The sequence below is a fragment of the Lissotriton vulgaris genome, chromosome 4_1, assembly GCF_964263255.1.
Source record: "Lissotriton vulgaris chromosome 4_1, aLisVul1.2, whole genome shotgun sequence".
NCBI classification, from domain to species: Eukaryota; Metazoa; Chordata; class Amphibia; order Caudata; family Salamandridae; genus Lissotriton; species Lissotriton vulgaris.
In genome coordinates, this window is record NC_141691.1 from 744,760,058 (window position 1) to 744,780,508 (window position 20,451).

Below are 20,451 nucleotides of genomic sequence, written 5' to 3' on the forward strand. Positions count from 1 at the left end.
ATTGTGGCAATACATTTCTCTTGTACGAGAAGAAAGGCTGTTCAATAAAAGTTAACTCTTTATTGACAAACGCCCGTCTCTCTATTCTCTACATCTCGTGAAAGTAAACTGCACTAGACTGACTGAGTGAAATACATGTCTATTGTTTCACACGACCCTAGAGATCGACTCTTGATCTGAGGAGCAAAGTTGTCATGTTGCACGGTTGTTGGAAAACTGAATCCCTTCTTGTCTGTGCCAAGGAAGCTGATCACTTCCTATGCAGAGAAGAAAGTTTCCAGTGACCTCTGAGCTAGTTGGTAACACAACCCAATTAAGTTTAGCATAGTCAGTGGAGGCCTGGAATATAAGCAGTTCCACGTCGATACTACTGTTTATGTTATTCCAATGCGCAGGGCCTAGTGGGAAACTAGGAACTACACTACATGGCGCCCTAACGTTTGGTAAGGCGATAAACTAACGCAAGACTTGTAGAGTAACTCAGTCGTGCATATTTCACACCCCTTTCTCCCGTAAATACTCCAATAGACGTCTGGAGTGGGTGAAAGGTTAAAATCCGCCCGACCTTAGTAGGAAGAGATTCCTATGTAAAGCTCTAGTTTATTCAACGTTGAAGGATACAGTGTTCCAAAATATTGTGCATCTAATCTTTGTCTCCTTGGAGACCTACTCTGCAAAAACTGCATTTATACAATGTCAGTAGAAAACAACGGCACCACTGGGGCCGCAGCAGATGCGACTCAGCAAGGTCCCGAATACACAGACCCGGGTGCTATTATCATCCCGGTCCAGTTAAGAAGATCTATAACTTTAAAACTTATAGAAAACGGACTGACACCTCAAGGTGGTACAGTAATTTTCGTGATAGAGGCTCACGAATATCGGCAGACAGAGGTATTCTATTCATGGATAAACTTTCCAGCGGTAAACGCTATAACACAAGAGTTTCACTATTACAAAATAGAGAAACCTCCGGAAGAGTACGCTCCTTTCGAGGAGATTGAAATTCCTCTTAAATTTCAAGAGCACCTGCTCTGGTTTAATGGCGCCCTAAAACATAATGATCACATAACTAGGCTCGGTCCACTAGGTAGACCAGGAGCCACGTGGCCGGTTCTAGCCAGCTACACACCACATCCTGACATTGCAAAAATGTCTAAGGAAGAGCTGTTAGCACAGCTCAAAACACTAATTAAAATACATAGGCAATTAGTCCAATATGTAATGCGGACTGCAACAGTCCAGCCAGCTGTTAATTCACACCAGCTGACCCCTCATCAGGGGAACACAAATAAAATTACACCACAGAACATACAGTCATGTCTTGGTAAAACACCCGTAAAACGGGAACAAATTCCTTTCTGGTTAGCCCAGAAAATCACTCAAATAGAGGCAGTATTTCTTGATACTACCCCTATTGAGAAACACAGAATCTTGACCATCTGCCTTCCTATGGGAATCGCACCACACGTGGAGGACTGTGACACTTGGGGTACAGTCTTTGCTTCCATTTACACAAAAACACACGGTGTTCCGTCTATGGCGGTAATACCAGAAGTGCTAAAACAGATTCAAAATGAATTCGGTCCAGAGCCCGCTTTAAATCTAGGTATGAAATTACTGAAAGACTTCAAGCAGGTCACGGCTATATTATTAGCCAACATAAAGGGAGAAGCAGCATCTGTGGCGATTCGCCAGAAGTTGAGGGAAACAGATATAAAAGATCCTGTTGAGCTTGCAAAAATCAAAGAAAAATGCTATGAAGAATTAGGTAGAGACAGCTTGGGTGGGAAACCAGTAAAGCCCCAACTGCTCGAAAATCCTGAAAAATTATTTATTAAAAATAATTTAAACACTCCTAAAAAGAGCTGGGATGGAAATAAACAATCCACTCCCAAGGAAAAAGTTTTCCAGTCCAGAGGAAGGTCTCCTCGGCGGAGGGAAAGAACTCCGACTCGAGAACGCCAGTCTCCCCAGCGGGAGCCCTCTGAGAAAAGATATAACCTTAGAAATAGGGATAATATAAAAAAACCTGATAGATATCAAAGTATTGATACACGTCCCTCTCGATCTTCTCCACAGAATTCGGAAAGAAGAGGACGGTCAGACCCAGGAGAGCACACCAAGTCCAAAGACAAGGAACCTGCTCAAAATAAGAAATCTCAATTTCAGAAAAAGAAGGTAGCCAGTATTAGAGTAATCAACCATGCCGAGAATACTGAGGACACAGTTGAAAAACGGGGAGTGGGCATTGACAATGTTGGACAGTGCAGCAGAAATCAGTATAGCGCGCAAGATCTTGATGAGTCATCTGGAGACAGTGGACACGAATGAATACATTCAGGTTGAAACTGCCGACGCCAGACTTAGCGAGCCCCATAAAATATACGAAATAACATTGCGTATGGAGGGTGATAAGACTAGGAAAATTAAGGGTCTATTTTGGGATAAGCTCTCAAAAGGCTATGATATTCTGTTAGCTGAAAAAGATTGGCCCCCGGAGTTTGTCAGGGAGTGCCCTCGTGGCGAAGAAGTGATTATGCCTGCCTTCTCGAATCACATACCGATTCACAAAAAATACACATATGCAAGGAAATGGGCAGTAGCCCAGGCACCTGCATTGTATAAAAATCATGTAGGATGGGATGAGGATTCACCGCCTCACAAAATCCAACTAAAAAGTGAACCAACTGCCCAACGGCAGTATCCCATAAAGCAAGAAGCTAAAAAACAAGTCAGGGAGATCTTAGATCAACTTGAGTACCAGGGGGTGATTGAAACATGCACCTCTCAAATGAACAATCCTTTGTTTCCTGTCTCCAAGCCAGACAATTCATATCGTCTAGTTTTGGACTACAGACATCTTAATACATGTTGCAAAACTTTTGCAGTACAAAACTCGCATAGTGCAGCCCTAATGAATAATATAGTTAGGAAAAAATATAAAACGACATTAGACATTTCTAATGGTTTCTTTTGTCAAAACATTGCACCGGAAAGCAGATATTTGACCGCTTTCTCTGCATTTGGGTCACAGAAAAAATTCTGTCGACTCCCACAGGGGTTCAAAAACAGCCCAGGACTATTCTCAGCTAGGGTAACAGAGTTACTACAAATCTATGATGATGAAGCATTGTCTTACGTAGATGATATTTATCTCACAGACGACGACTTGGATACTCACTTGAAAAGAGTGAACACCATTATACTTGGGTTCGCAGCAGAGCGTTACAAATTCAACTTTAAAAAGTCTCGAATTGCCCATCTGACAGTACTATTTTTAGGGTACGAATTATCAAGTGAAGGGAAAAGCCTAGCGGACAACTTCTTAGAGAAGTGCGCTGTACTCCAAGCTCCAAAAACGCTGAAGAATTTACAATCCATACTAGGTTTTCTGAATTTCGGAAGAACTTACATACTAAATTACGCAGAGAGGGTTAAACCTCTCTACGAACTAATAAAACCTGATTTAAAACAAATCAATTGGACTCAAAAACACACAGAAATTTTGAGATCACTGCAAACAGACATGTTAGCAAAAACAAAATTAGATACACGTGACAACACGATCGATCTTGTAATCCGAGTCATCCAAGGAAGATGCGGATTCACGTACCTGACCTCTAATGAGGGAGAAAAGGTACCTATTTCAATTAAATCTCACTTGTACACACAAGCAGAAAAAGCATTCAGTCACACAGAAAGAACTGTGAACGCAGTGCAAATCGCATTAGCAAATGAACGAGAACTAGCACACGGCAAACGGATTAATATCCTTACAGCGGAATCCGCCTTCGAGGCGCTATTCAGCCCAGTAAACCTGCCTACAGTGTCACTGGATCCGAAATGGATACAGTGCATAGATTCTCTAGGAGCGGAAGACGTGAAATACTATTTTGCCCCGCAATTTGAAGAACTGAATGATTTAGAATATGAAGAAGAATATCCTCTGCCAATCGAAATTCTGCCTCTCCCACAATACGCCTGTATAATCTATACAGATAGCTTTGTACAGCATTTCAACGTAGAGAGAAAATCCTACGATGCAGCATGTGCGATCATTAAAGGTCGTTGGCTGTGCGGTACATTCAGACCGAAAGTAACAAAAACTGAATCTGTAAGAAACTGTTCGGTTCAGAGAACTGAAATCAGATCTTTAAAGATGGCGCTCGAAAATGCAGAACGTGAATTCCCGACACTTATCGTGTGCGATTCTCATTTTTGCGTCAACTCTTACAACAATAAACTGCAGAGTTGGATCGAAAACGACTACAAAGATGACACAGGTGCCACAATAAAGCATAAATTGCTCTGGGAACAGGTAGCTCTTTTACACAAAGAACTACAAAAGACTCACGTGATTCACGCACAGAGTCTTCAACGTGATGGCGTTCACGTTGCAGGGAATTCATTGGCTAATACAGCCACCGCGGAAGCAACTAAACAGGCTTCCGTAGCCACAAAAAAGCGTACAGATAAGTACATAGACGGGGAAACCATGCTAGCAGTAAAAACGACCGTAAAAGGCGACTGTGCAGCACTACCCGTAAACTATCCACTCAATTATGCATACATAATCGATGCAAACTCCGTTCCTTTTGCTCGAATCCCTGGAGTGGGGGACAGAGTAATTCCAAACATGAACAGGAGAATATTTTTAATAGCAGACGCACACATGGGTTTGGGTCTAAGGCACAGATAAATCAAGGAATCACTGACTGAATTACAATCAGTATTCTGGTGGCCGGGGATGAGTGTAGAACACCAAATATATGCAAACAACTGTGAAAACTGTAATAGGGATCGCAGTAGCGAACCTTGCTACCGGCTACCAGTCAGAAAGAGCGTAACGCTGCCGACACCCCATCCTGCGTCCTATTAATAGTTAAGACGAAAAGCACTTAAAAAATGAGGCCTCCAGCGCTCGGCTGACGCTAGAACGGTTATAAAAGATTTGCGAGTCTTTATCGGCACATACGCAATTACCACGTTCCATTCTGACCAGGGTCCTGCTTTCAGCTCTCGAGCTTATAAGGAGGCCATGGCCAGCATGGGAATTGGGTTGCGGTATTCTTGTCCGTCGCACCCCGAAGGGAATAGTGTGGTAGAAAGAAAAAACCGTGACATAAAGCAATCTATAACAGCGAAGGTATTAGGTTCAGGCGCTGGGTGGGTCAAACATTTAATAAGTGTCCAGACTAGTCTTAACAACATGCCAAGAAATTCTCTAAAAGGTTTCAGCCCATACGAACTATTGTTCGGAATTAGAATGAACGTTCAGGACCTCGATAGTCAGATGTCAGTGGTACAAGAAGAAACAACGCAGTTTGATGTAAAAGACCGTTTGGCTGTTTTACAGGAACTGAATGAAACAAGAAAATCATTAAGCAACATAAAGTTAAAGCAACAGCCAAGTACCACTGACGAGGCACCACCCGCAACAGCCCCAGCAAGGCCTGTCTGGATTCCAAAGATTGGGGATCTAGTCAGAGAAAAGATCGCGGTTAAGAAGGAATTTGGGCCTTCTTACAGAAAAGCAGTACCTGTCTTGGCAGTCACCGGAACAAGATCAGTTGTGCTACCGCCCCTTGCTGGTAAAAAGGAGAACAGAGTCGTGTCTATCGATCTGGTAAAACCACAAGCATGTGGCCTATAATCAACAGTAGGCCCAGTGGACTCCCAAGAAACAACAGAATACCCAAACTTGCAACAATCCAAGAGGTTCAAACTGAAAGACTAATCACATTCGATCAGCCTGCAGTGCACAATGAAGGACTATGCAATAATGCCATGGAACTCGTGCCTCTTGAAACACAGATTGAAACAGTTCGTCAAGAAACAACACCAGTCTACAATGATGTGGCATCAGAAAGTGCTACCGAGAAGCAGATTGAAAGAACAATCCCATCAATTGACAGAACTGCCTCTGGTTATTTCATCAACTTCGACAACTTCTCTGAAGATTTAAATGACCCCGAAGTGATGCCAGAAACTAAAAAGTATTCTAAAGAAAAAAGAAAAGGACTCCTTCAACAAATCAAAGAACTATATCTGGATTCACCGTTGATTGAGCATTGGATTATCTCAGGGGTATTCATACTCCTACTATGCCTAATTTTAGTTTTAATTTTAGGGAAGTTCATTACAATTGAATGGACACAGCAAGTCAGAACATCAACCTAGTCCTGAAACCACACAGATCATCCCACGTGAAGAAAAGAGAACTGTCAACAGTAAATGTCACAGCAATTCCAATACCTGGTGGGGTAGTATGGGAGAAAACAGACTATGAGATATATGGTCCGGTCGAAATCCTGAAGTATCCTCATCAACTAAAGGTTTCCTTAAGTGACTTTGTGACACCTAGTACATTCTCTGATGATTGGGACTTTAACAGTATTAATGACATGATGTCTGATTTAGTAATGTCAGCTAGATTCACAGATCATGATTATTTACAAGGTTCATCTAGTTATGAGCAGTTATTCTGTTACACCCATTATGGGGATCATTACTTGCATAAATCTGCACAGCCTAGAAATGTTTTTATGTATAATCAATGGGAACATTGTTCTACACCACCTAAAAGCAGTTCTAAAGCATTTTTTGAGAAATTCAAATACTTCTCAGGGTTTAACACCAGTGATGCAGAAACGTTTTATTATAAACTGTTAGACAAAACAGGAATGAAAACAATGCTGACAAATTCTAAATTGATATATTCAGAAGCATTTTATGACAAAATGATGACATTTGGTTTTGAATATTGGAAAAATAATATTGAAACGAAAACAATTTGGGGTACAAAAGATTGGCAGGTGCAAGGCATTGAAGCACTATTTAGAACCTGCATGATACCAGAACAAATGTTATTTTTAAATGACACTGTACACCAAACATCTTGTCTTGGCCTAGCCAAGAACAAAGACCTTAAAACACCGTCTATACCGAAGCCAATACCTGAAAATGCAACAGCTGATATTGAGTTAGACGTGTCACAAATTTTACATTTCAACAGAACACATCCTGATTGGAAAAAGTGGTTAATCTGGCCTACAGACACAAATAGCTGTCAAGATAGGTTCCTGAATAAAACACAGGGGTTAAAAATGACCAGATTAGACTCAAGATATTCCCAGAGACAACATCCAGGAATTATAACAACATACAGTGTAGGGAAACTCTGCCTAGAATGGCTAACTACATCCACACTGGCTGAAATTAAGCAACACTTGTCTTTATTAAAAGATGGTGCTGATTTGCGCGATTTCATTCTTGGACCACGCAAACAGCGTCAAAAGCGTTTCATAGCGACCAGCATCTATGCTGCTTACAACGAGGCTTGGAAAGTAAAGCAAATTGAAACTGCTGAAAAAATACGAGAAATTGATCGTATTCATTTGGAGAAATCACTTTCTGTAGTAGACAATGGGTTAATGACTCTGTCTTCCAGAATATATTCTTTGGACAATATTGTATCCTCTGCCTTTGATGTGATAGACAGAGATTTGCTTATGTTACAACATGGCCAATCTCAATTACGCTCTATTATAGAATTAGGCTGGACGCTGCAAAATCTTCGTTCAGGCTATGTGCCTTGGCGTTTAATCAACACAACGTCATTATTTTCCAGTTTTAACCTTACTGATAAACAGATCAGTTTGGCACAGAAAGGAGCAGACTATACAATCCTGAGCATCGAAAAACTCGAGAGATTATCATTGACAATGTCAGAGAGTCCTGTCATTGAATGGATAATACACGGAATTATCACAATTCCGATAACAACTTTCCGATTTCATAAATGCCTTGAGTACATACCTGCTGGCCAGTATGAACAATTGGGTAAAGGATATGTAAAATCCGAATGGAAATGACCATACACTCATTCTTGCTATAGTGACAGTGACAAAAATATATTTCTTAGTGGAAACAACTGTAAACATTCACTAAGCGGTATACTTTTGTGTCAGGGTATTAATTTACACGGAGCATGTGATGGAAATTCAAACAACCTTTCATGCCACCAGCTAGTCACACCTGCAACTCAGATAGAGCCCTTCTTTATGCAACTCGCAAACGGGAGTTACATTCTTAGAACGGATCACAGGTGTTGTGGCCTCGCGCCAGGGAAAAGTTATCTAGTACAAGTAACGTCCATGGTCAAATGTTGTATGCAAGCATTGTTCCCGAGCGGGCCTCCAGACATAGTGACTCCCCTCTGGCCTCGTCTGAATCTCTATTCTATACGAATTGATACATTAAGCAAAATGAAATCTGTGCTTTTACAGACAACAGTGCCTATAACGTCATCTAAAGAGACGTATGATCTTCTAGTCGCAAGGACGGCTACTGAAGTCCATGACCTTTTATCAACAAATTGCCCCGTGCATTTCGTAGAAATGTTCAGCCAACTCCTTAACATGTCTAGTGCAACAAGCATCCCAGGCATATTTAAGACAGTCTTTACGGGACTGCTAACACCCTTCCAGGCAATTTTGGGTATCTTTCCTAATTTTGTGCACTCCATTTTTGGCGGCATACCACTATTTTTGGGACTCGTTGCAGGGATTCTATTTTTGACCCTCCTGCTACGTTATGGCAAGCCTCGGCTCAGACATAGCTCCCATGGGAATGGAAGAGACAATCCTAGCAATGCGCTACAGGGACAGGATAACTAACGTCCTCGGATTGGCCAGGCTGAGAGATCTAAACATGACCTGGTTCCTTTCATTCAGACCGATATGGCAAAATTGCATTTTACCTGTGCTACGGTGTATGCTTTGCGGCGATGAATGCGTGTTGGACATCTGTCTTTCACTTCCATCAGCAGTACCAATGGACGTCGATACTTTGCTCAGTCCAATAATGGCTCACGCATTGTGTTGTCCCCAGCGGCTACCAATCCTGATGACGGCATTTGTGGAGACTCCTGTACTACAGCCAAGTGGTAACAGTGGAGCGAGTGACAAAAGCAACATCATCCAGGTACAACGTTCTGTGAGCATTGCTGGTCCTGCCTTCGATGACAGCAATCATTCTCACACCTGCCAAGTTACAGCGCTATCTAATTTGGTTGAACTATCACCTGATTTTGTAGACCAATTCTTTGAGAGCCTGTCTGATACGATGTTCTCACCCATAGAGAAACAATAACTTTTGAAAAGCTTTCCGACACACAGTGTTCCCATGAACTCTGAATTCGGCCTTCAGTTTTGATCAACAAAGACTGCAATAAGCTCTGGAACTCTATGTTTCCCCGTTCAAGCATAAAAAATTTTTTTTTGAATTGGACATTTTTAATAATTCACCTTTTTTGGCACGAATAATTCTTTGCTTAACGTAAAAACTATTCTTAGAGAACAGAAGCTTTGCACTTCTATTTCTAAACACATCTAGAGACATAACAACATTACACCAGCCTCTAGCACACATGTTATTACAATGCATTTTTATGTGATGATTTATCTCGCATTTCTTCTGTCAGAGATACTTCATGTGTAATTCTTTATGCATAATCGTTCATTGATTTCATATGCAATAATTTTTTTGAATGATTACTATGCTTTAAAAAACGTACAGTACCTAAATTCCATGTATTACAAGTACGCCTATTTCGAATGCATTTATGTATTTTGGGGTGGGCAATGTTACACATGCATCTAATTGCTTAGTTTTAGTAATTTTGATGGACATGAAAACGTGGAGTGGGTGTTGCGTGCTTATCTAGGTTCCTGATCGATACTGTGACCTTATGCCCCTATTCGGCTATAAATCCATTTATTCCCTATATTGGCATAACCGTTCAAGTGCGATTTTCTGAAAAGTCATCTCTGGCCTCACACGAACAGAGCCACATTCCAGCATGACTCTCTGCTACTTCCTTTGCGACCAATTAGTGCAATGACAGTGCAGCAGTCACTATCTGATATTCCTAGATAACACTCCGAGTTCTTCAACAAGATAAAAACTTAGCAAACCTGGAAATCCCCGCTTGCTATGTTTTGATTAGTAATGGAACTCTAATGAGCAACTGATAACTGTCACTTCCTAGTGACATCTTTAATTGACGTCTTATGTCCAGCAAACTTGCGTCAAACCAGGCACCTGTCAGGTATAAATATTACCAACGTTGCCTTAAGCAATGTGAGCTGTGAGCTGCAAGCTACTGTTGCTGATGCTGGCTGCCTGCATGACCCTGTGTTGGTAAAAACTAGCACTCTGTCGCTGCAGCCTGCTATCCTGTGGTGGTGATGCTGCTGATTACCATTATCGCCGCTACAGCGCGAACTATGGTGCAGTACGCTTAAGGAGCTGAACAGCCGTCCTCTGCGAAGACATCCAGCCGATTCCAGCTGCCCGCGGACGCTGTCACCCCTCCTTCCTCGACGCGCTGAAGAGAGCCGCTGCCTTTCTCGTGCAGAGAAATCCAGTCCCGGCGCTTCCGGTTTACCCTCGCGGGTGACTGGGATATCGAGAGAGACCCCTGAAGGAGATACCAATCCTCCATCATTCTATCCAGAGGTATGGTGTTGACTAAACCCTTAGACGAGAATTCTTGAAACAAACCTTGGCAAAACCAACTTAACTTAATCTACTTACTTACTCCCCTTCTCACGTGTTAGGCTTAGGTCAGGCACACTGGGGTAGGCTTAGTTAGAAGCACCAGTTGAGTATGTTAGCCTAATGTATATATGACTGTATATATGTTTTATTACTTTTAAACCATTGTATGGCTAAGAAACCATATCAATGCTTTTACAGTTCTATTTCGCAATACTTATCTTACTGTACGTACTTTTTATAATAACAATTATTGCAATTGTGGCAATACATTTCTCTTGTACGAGAAGAAAGACTGTTCAATAAATGTTAACCCTTTATTGACAAACGCCCGTCTCTCTATTCTCTACATCTCGTGAAAGTAAACTGCACTAGACTGACTGAGTGAAATACATGTCTATTGTTTCACACGACCCTAGAGATCGACTCTTGATCTGAGGAGCAAAGTTGTCATGTTGCACGGTTGTTGGAAAACTGAATCCCTTCTTGTCTGTGCCAAGGAAGCTGATCACTTCCTATGCAGAGAAGAAAGTTTCCAGTGACCTCTGAGCTAGTTGGTAACACAACCCAATTAAGTTTAGCATAGTCAGTGGAGGCCTGGAATATAAGCAGTTCCACGTCGATACTACTGTTTATGTTATTCCAATGCGCAGGGCCTAGTGGGAAACTAGGAACTACACTACAACAGAGAATTCAGAACGCCTCCGAACGCCTGATCCTCGACATCCCGCGCCGCGACCACATCACCCCCCAACTGAGGAACCTGCACTGGTTCCCCGTCGACAAAAGAATCTCCTTCAAGCTCCTGATCCACGCACACAAAGCACTCCACAAAACCGTCCCAGCCTACCTCAACAGTCGACTCTCCTTCTACGTACCCAACAGGAATCTACGCTCCGCTGACCATGCCCTGCCCGCGGTCCCACGCATCCGGAGAACCACTTCGGGAGGCAGGTCCTTCTCCCATCGTGCCGCCAAGACCTGGAACACCCTCCCCCTCGACCTGCGACAAACCAAAGACCTGCTGACCTTCAGGAGACAACTCAAGAGACCTGGCTCTTCGACCCGTAACAGCACACACACACACGCGCCTTGAAACCCTACCGGATATGTAGTGCACTTTACAAATTATGGGATTGATTGATTGATTTATCTTAAGTCCAGAAGAACAACCATGTACCTTGATGCACGTAGCCCTATGCAGTGTATGTTTCTCCCATAGGATAACATCACCACGTATGAGGAACATGCCTCAACCCTGACAGCGATTTCCAGAAACAGAGAAAAGTCTTCTAACATGAAAAGTACTCATCTAATCTTGTAGTTCTTGGTGTCTAAATTAATATAAAAAATCTGTTATTTTTTTAATTTGTGCCAGATTTCCTTATTAAGTACTTGTCTCAATTATTGACTCCATGTGGGAAACAAATGACTAGCACTTCCTTCTCAAAAGCCTAATGCTGCTTGACCACACTACCATAAATAGAGCACCTAGGGATTGTTAAAGCAATCCCTGAACACTAGTAAGGGATACCTGGATTCTCTGCACAGTGCACCTGGTGTTGGTACACTATATAGAGAGCTAACTTTGTACACCACCTCACAGCTAGAAGCAGGCCAGGTAACTTTTAAAAGCATCACTCAATGTTAAAAAAAAGTCACTCCAGTATCTCATGTATAGTTTACGGTACAATGCTTCTTCCAAATACTATAATCTGTTGTTCTGCTGTATATTTTCAGCCATAAGACCCATACACCAAGGGAAACCTTACTAATCCATCCATTTCTTAAAAGATAACAAGTTTGGGAGAGCAGGGAGCAGAGTACCAGGCAGGAAAATACCAACTTCTCCATTGAGTTACAATAATTACTGAACTTGGCAAGAAATCTCTGGTCTTGTTTTTGTTGTACCATCTTTATGGCCTTAAACAGAAAAAGCGGCACAGCAATTCACATTGGCCTGTTTTTTGAGAGGGGGGTAAGACTGATTTGGCTACGGTTACTTCCTATCTGCAGAGGCACCGTAAAGCCTAAAATAAAGCACTGGAATGCTGTGCAGACCAATTAGAAGTGGCAGCATTTATTTATCTTTACTTCATTTTCTAGAGTTCTCAACTGCCTTCACGGTTCTTAAGGCTTAGAATGCAACAATCTAAAAGGGGCTAACTATCCAAGTAAACTTTGGAAATCAACTCTTGGGGAGAACAGCTAAGTTATAGGTTTCCGGCAGAAAAAAGGATAGGTAGGCTGGCCAAAACACAAATGCATGAGTGTCAGTTAAAGACATGTCGAGATGAGGAACATTTAATAGGCCTGCCTTGGCTTTTCAAAGTTGCTGAGATGGCAGGTATTGCACAAATTCACTAGCTTTTTATTCAAAACACAAATCCATGTGTGTGCTCAGAGGCAAGTTAAAGAGCCTTAAACTTTGCTCTGTTTTTTTAATCAGAAGCCACTGTTGACATTCGAATAGTAGTGTGCTCCAGTGGTCTAACACGTTTCAGATTTCTAAGGGTGCTGCAGATAGCCAATGAGATACTGGGATAGACCCAAATATAAACGTTGCAATAGTTTATCCTTAATGGGATCACAGCAGTAAAAACAGTGTGTCTCATTCCTGTGCGGCACTTTTATTGAGTGGGCGGGTTCATGACGACCCCCAGCAGTCATCAGCACACGCCCACTGTGATGCAGGACGGACGGGTTCCGTCATCAGCATAGAAGGGGTTAATGCGAGGAGACGGGGCCTAGAGGATAGCACTGTCAAACTTGTAGCTGAGCGGACCAGGTTCGAGTCCCAGTCTCAGCTCAACTTCCATTGATTCTGGATAAATGACAATCTCCTTTTAAAACAAATACAAAGTTTAAAATGTTCTAGTGCTCTTGTAAAGCGCTAAATGCCCTCATGTGAGGTCTGTGCCATATAAACCCACAAAAAATAAATACAAATTACCTAAGAGAATAGGCAGAATCTTCCTCAAAATACTGTTCCATGCCTCGAGAAATCTACTCACCCACTCACTATGGTGACTCAGATTTGATCAAAACAAGCCTTTTTCTTAGGGCCTACTGGCCTGTCTGGCAACAGAGCTTTGGCTGACATAAAACAAGTCTTCTGTTCATTCAGAAAAGTAATGAGCAATAAAGATGCCTTTAAAAATTGTTTTTATCTTGCCACGTTTGCTGTGTATTCGAAGGCAGATCAAATGTCAGCTTATGTCTTCTTACAAATTGCTGCTTATTTTATCCTGGAGATTGGAGTATACTTTTCTTTCTCCAACGGCATAATTAGAGGATTTTGTAAAGTGAACTGTCTGACACTGTGGCTAGGCACACAATAATTAAATAGTTTGTAATTGAATTGTACACATATTTCAGTAGTTAGGAAAGTACTTTTTTGTAACGCTGAAGGGAGATGGAAACAAAGATTTTAATAGAATCGGAACAAATCAGAATTCTTTACTCTGTGATGTGCAAATGATAAATATTTGCTGAAACGGAGTTCCACACATTATCATTTGGACAATATGTAGTTTTATCAACAAAACTACACATCAGTGGGAATGTTTGTGGCCATTTTATTGGAAAATGTCTGTCTATGACAGTGTGCTACAACATCATGCTTTCACAGCATAGTTATTAAAACTGAGTTTTTAAATATAAAAAACTGAGAAGCACTCCTGTTTCTGTCCGGATGACAATTTTATGAGGGAACTAATAGGCAAGTCAGGGGTGACGGGTACCCTGCATGTGGGCTAGATTTGTATTATACATGGAGCAAAGGTTTAGTCTATTTGATAAAACAAACTATTTTTGAGTACAACCGACATGCTGAATTGCATAATGTGAGGTGTTATTGTATGTGCTAATAGAGAAAAGGCGGATCGATGAAATAAAAGATTTGTCTAGGATCACACAATTTGAGAAGCGTTTATGGAACATGAGCATTGCACTTAGGTCGAGTAGGTTATTCAAGTCACTAGAACCACAGGTCTGTAAAAATATTTCTGATTTTTGATACGAGTGTAAAAAATGAAATGATCGGTTTATTACAAAGGATCATACACATTCACACTAATCAGTTAAAACCTTTCATGTGACTCCTTGTTCCAGAAGACAAGGAAAACCAGACACAAATGGAAGAAACTTCACCAGGATTGAAATGTGTTTGAGCGTGGAAGAAGGCAGCACTTTAGTTAGCTCTGGTGTCTTGTCACGAGTGGTAGTTACATCTGAGTGAAACCAGTAAGTTTAGTTTTTGATGTATCCGGGAACACGGCGCACTTGTACATTGTAAACACGCTCTCAAGCTCCCACATCTTACTGTAAGCAATCTTAAACAGAAACACAGAACAGCTTGCAGAGTCAAATATGCATTTCTGCGATGATGTGTTAGCAGTGGCGAAGAGCAACATCAATAGATTAAAGAATCCTTTGATATCTCCAAGGCCTCCACCTCCAGGTCCCTGACTTCATGGGGGCGAAGACAGTAGCTGAAAGAAGACTGGTTGTCAGAACAAAGAAGTGAAACACACCCTCAACCTAAATGCAGCTCCAAGGAATTGTGCTCAATCTTCTACTTCCTATACTCTTTAGATGACGTCCAGTACACAAAACTGCTCTCTTATTTCTCAGTAAAGCTCAGAAATCTAAGGCAAGACCACTTTTTTACAAATCGTTTTCTTCAAGCTCTCAATCTTCTGCAAAAGTAGCATTTAAAGTCTTACTTTTCTTTTTCCGTGCATAAAAGAACAGTCTGACAGACCATGGTAAACTAACTTTTTACACCCATTATAACTAACAGCAATACTCCTCAGGCTAGAGTATCAAAATGCTACTAATTAAGTAATGTTTCAACACATACATAATGAGAACAGGTGGCCTATACACAAACAACATTGTTCGGCTGCAATTTGGACCACCGATGTATCCAGACTTTTGCTTGGTGTTACGACATGCTCCTCCATCAACAACGCCACCATGGCAATGCAAAACATAAAATTAAGCACTTCATGAGCTAAACAAAAGGCTTGGTGCAAGACCTGCCAAAACTGGTGTGCCATCTGGACGGCATGAGGTGACAAGACCACACGCCTTTGGTATACAAAACACTTCTGTGTCTATAAACATTAACACAATCTGGAGACAGTGGTCTTTTCCTTTTGTGAATCCAGAAATAATCTTGCTACAATTTAAATGTTTTATTGTAGAAACAAAAAGGAGCGAAGAGACTGAGATGCACAGCCAGTTTCACTTTTGAGGCCTGTCAATTTTTTCGTCATTTCTTCAAATCTACCTACCCCCAAAATCCAACCATCTGTACTATTAGGATCTAATTATTTTGAGTTCTTGATCCTGTTTGTAAACCACTGTAATGACTTACCAGAAAATGTCTTCAGTGTCTACATATGTATCGATTAAACTTAGTGAGTAAACTATAGCACTGCAGAAGTAGCAGTATTAGACGATGATTATAAGTGGAGGAGTTTTTAACAATCCTTTTGTCACTATCAAGGTATCATAGATTGCTGCTAGTTGAAATGTTTTACATAACACACGAGTCAGTGAAGGAAGCTTCCGTTAAACTCCACTTTAGTGAAACAACATTGAAAGATGGCCTATAAACCCCAGCACCATTCGAAGATGTCCTCATACAGCAGCCAAGGTCGCTATCAAACAGGACACCATTTCATTATAATTTGTTGTAAAGCAGGGTAAGCAAATCTCAATATTGGTACACATATAATAGGATTGCGGTTTGGTATCAATGAGTAATACAGTGACCAAGTATTTTGTAATACATGCATTGATTTTTGAGGCAACAAAAAAACCTAAGTATCCACTATATATTTTCAAGGCAGTAAAGAACTTAGGGCAGCCGCTGGGGGTTGCAAAACTAGTTAGTAAGGAGGAGTATTGTTCATTATCTGAATTAACAAGACAAAATCGATCCACCAACTAAGAATGGCCTTGCACCGCCACTCTCAGAATCGAGACAGAGCTATAAATCTGTCAATACTTTCCATGTCCGTTATTAGTTGGTGGAGCAATTTGTCTTGTTAATTCCGATAACAAAACAGACACCTCCATGCTAACTAGTTCCTTACTGCCTGGAAATTAGATAGAGGATGCTTATGTTTTACATTGCTTACTCTGCCTTACAAAAAAATAATTTTTAAAAATCATATTTGTGGGCATAGGGGTATTGTATTGCCCTCCTTGGGGTAAGCAAACTTTTAATTAGCCAATAATAGTTAGCTTAACTCTGTAATTTCTACCCCTTTTGAGACACTCGCCATTACATTATAGCATTGCATTATTACATTGCGCAGCTGTCGTCAGTGCGTTTTTGGAAATTGAAAACCTTGCGCAGATTTTTACATTACCTTCCTATGGATTGCCGGCATTCGGTGGTACATGCCACCATTACCTCACGCTTGGATTATGCCAATAGTCTTTTTATTGGTTTACCTGAGTACCTGATTTCAAGATTCGAGCTTATTCAGAACACGACAGCCAGAATCATCAGAAATATTCCTGTAAGATATAGTATATCCCACCATCTGGTGAGTCTTCATTGGCTGCCCATAAAGAAAAGAGTTTTGTTCAAAACCATGATTTTGGCTCATCAAGCCCTTCTTGATACTGGCCCTAAGTATGTCAGAGTTAGAATTCAGAGATAATTACAAACAAGAACTTTGAGATCGAACAGTCAAAACCTTCTCAAAGTTCCCAGATTTGCTAAAAGTAGGAAAGGGGGCCGTGCTTTTTCTGTACGTTCCCCCATGGTGTGGAATTCAATGCCGGAGGAACTCAGAAGGATAGAAAAGGATTCTCCTTTTAGAAAGGCCTTAAAAACCTGGCTGTTTCGACTGAATTAACTGTTCTGCCATGTTTTGGTTGTATTTTTGTAGCATACCGGTTTTTTTTAGGAAACTGCGCCGGGACACTTCCGTTGGAGGTAGCTGTGCGCTATATAAGTGTTTAATAATAATAATAATTATAGCCATTTCCAAGACCAGCTTATTCCAGTGAATGGTTACTCTTCTATAGGTATATATAGGATATTCTTCAGCTTGCTTCTATTCTTCTCTCCTGCTCTAGTTCTACCAGTTCCACTTCTGTATCTGTTCAAAACGAGTCAATTCTGCAAGATTTGGTTCTACTCCAGTCTTGAACTTGCCAGTTCTTGTATTATCAAATGGTTCAGCCATACAAAAATAAACCTGCAACTGGGATTCAGCACTTTTGACATTTTTGGATCCTTTGGGGTTTTTTTATTTCCTTCTGCTGCTGTAAATTATGCCCCACACGGAACTCACAGTGTGGCCTTTGTAAGTGGTTGTCCATTTATCAGGGCCACTAAAAAGAGGCAAAGAAATAACCCTATATTCAGCCTGTGATAATAATGATCTGAAGGAACACATTATATTTTGACTGCATGCGTCATTGAATAATGGGTCATGTATGATGTCACAAATGACAACACAAATAAAATGTAGATTACATCACAGATTACATCACCAGTGCATCACTGAAGCAACTCAAAGACACTGCAGCTCTAAACACTTGACCATACTCAACTAACAGGCTGCGAGAGCAGCTGGTGAGGTGAGAGTCCACAGGGTTCTGGCCTTGGCCCTAGAGTACCCTTCAGCTGGGTAATGCAATTGCGGGTTTGGGGGGGGGGGGGGGGGGGGGGAGAGAGATTGCAGACATCACAGCATACTCTGGTCGTCAAAGAAAACAAGCAGTGGTTGAGAGCCAAGGAATATGTTAAAGGTCTCTATTCTCGACCCTCGCCCACAGCAGTGACCACGGAGTGCAGGCCTTCAACTTTGACTAGGCTTTGCACTCAGTACACAATCTTCAGGAACCACTGAACAAAGTCTCTCAGGTATGCTTATCTGGCAGTGGGTGCAAGCTCCAGAAAAGGTAATGTACTACTATTTGTACCCCAGACACTGATGGGCATGACTGCAAAAGACACCACTCTTATCGATGGGAAAACAATGTGAGAATCCATAAGCTATGCTACCCTTTGTGTTCTGGGTGATAGGCCTGCTTTTCCAGGGCCTGAACTCAATCCCCCTCCTTCCTCCCGCGCACCCCGGGAACCCACTACTGGGCTTCTCCTATGGTAATGTCCAGCAGCCTCAAAGTACAGAACATAACTTTTGGTAAGGTTCTAAACTCAGTCACATTACTGATAACCGCATCAGCAATAACAATGATGCCAATTGTGATATCATGAGTGAAGTCAGTGATTAAGCAATTTATGAGGTCACCTGTATTGTCTCTCGCTGAGGCCATGGGAAGTCAAATGAGGAAGAGGGAGAAATGGTTATATACCTCCTGATAAACGTACGTCAAATTACAGTGCTATTTAGCTTCTAAAACATAACCATATTGAACCATAACTTTTTTCAATTATGTTTTTAAATATATACCTTTGTTCAGGTCAAGGAATTAGGAGTACAGTCCACCTGGAATACAGAGGTCAACAACCTATGTTGATTTTATTAGTTTGCTGCTTAATGTACCAGTCTACTAAATTGCTAGACAGTGGCAGAATGTTCTACTGAAATGAACAACTATAATGGATAGTAAAGGTTTTGATTTGGTCAAAAGACTAAAATTACCTTGGAGAAGAAAGTCGCCTTCTTTCCGGTTCTTTCCTTTTTCTTTCCATGGATCTGCTTTTTGCTCTGCGTACAGGAGAATGAGTTCTAGGAGGAGACTTGCTTGGTTTAGGCCGTCGATCAGTGAGTAAAGGAGATCTGCTTAGTCTCAAAGGCCTTTCCCGCAATCTTGGTGATAAACTTCTACCTCTGGGGCTGCGGCCAAGTCTTTTACTTGGGGACCGATTCTCTTTTCCTGAAGAGGGATCTTTAGAGGGAGACTTTCCTGGCTTTTTGTCTTTTTCAGTCTCAGATTTTCTGGGTTTTCGATCTTTGGACTTTGACCTCCTTTCTTTGGATTTACTTCTCTGCTGTCTGGGAGATTTGGATTTTTTACTTTGATCTTTACTTCGGTTTTCATTTGGTGGTGGAGACTTCCTGCGTTCTCTTGATTTAGATTTCTCATCAAACGGGGATTTGGCCCTTGCAGTTCTCTCTTGCGATCGTCGTTTCAGTATCGGTGAACGCGATTTTGGGGCCTGATCTTCAGACTTTGTACGTTTAATTGGGCTCTTTGATTTTTTCCTATCTTTGGACCTACCCTGGGCTGGTTTCTCTTTGGCAACATCAGTAGCTGCCTTGCTTTTCTTCTTTTCAGATCTGTGTTTAGTCCGTTCTTTTGATTTGCTTTTACTCCTCTTCTTTGAACCTGTTTTAGAGTCAACTGTGTCATGCCTCCCTCTAGTGTGTGCTGCTCTTGTAGCAGATTTAGTCCCATTTCTCACTTTTTCATGAATTTCCCCCTCTTCCTCAGAACCAGATTCATATCCTTGCAATATCAAACTCATCCCTGACTGGACCTTCCCTTCCATAAGTTCATTGTCAAGTTCAGCTTTTATCAAGGCTCTCTGCTTCTCCAAGTCTTCAAGCAGAGCAAAGTCATCAATTTTAGCTTTTTTACTTGGTGATCCATCTTCCTTTCCAACATCCCCAAGCACTTTTCGTTTGTGCTTCTTGTGCTTATGGTTGTGCTTATGCTTATGCTTTTTGTCTTTATCTTTGTCCTTGTCCCCCTCTGGAAGGTGCTTGTGCTTCTTATGTTTACCCCGATGTTTGTGTTTCTTTTTTTTGTGCTTGCTGTGCTTATTCTGGGTTGGATCTTCAACATCAATAATCCCATTCACCTCAATGACACTTTTTTCCGACCCATCACCATCATCTTCCATTCTGAAAATACAAATTACATGGGTTACCAAAGGGACAAGTA

The 20,451-nt window shown here is 41.4% G+C and overlaps 1 protein-coding gene across 4 annotated transcripts in view; it reads right to left on the reverse strand.

Annotated features, from left to right (window-relative positions):
* The window catches only part of PRP4K (pre-mRNA processing factor kinase PRP4K), a 390,098-nt gene that overhangs the window by 330,900 nt on the left and 38,747 nt on the right, over window positions 1-20,451 (reverse strand). For all 4 annotated transcript variants that reach the window (XR_015309884.1, XR_015309883.1, XR_015309882.1 and 1 more), the window contains exon 2: window positions 19,206-20,411. Coding sequence is in view for 1 of the 4 variants with exons in the window: in XM_086965045.1 (XP_086821171.1) it covers window positions 19,206-20,411 (1,206 nt within the window). In the remaining 3 variants the exon portion in view is untranslated. The remainder of the gene's footprint in view (window positions 1-19,205; window positions 20,412-20,451) is intronic.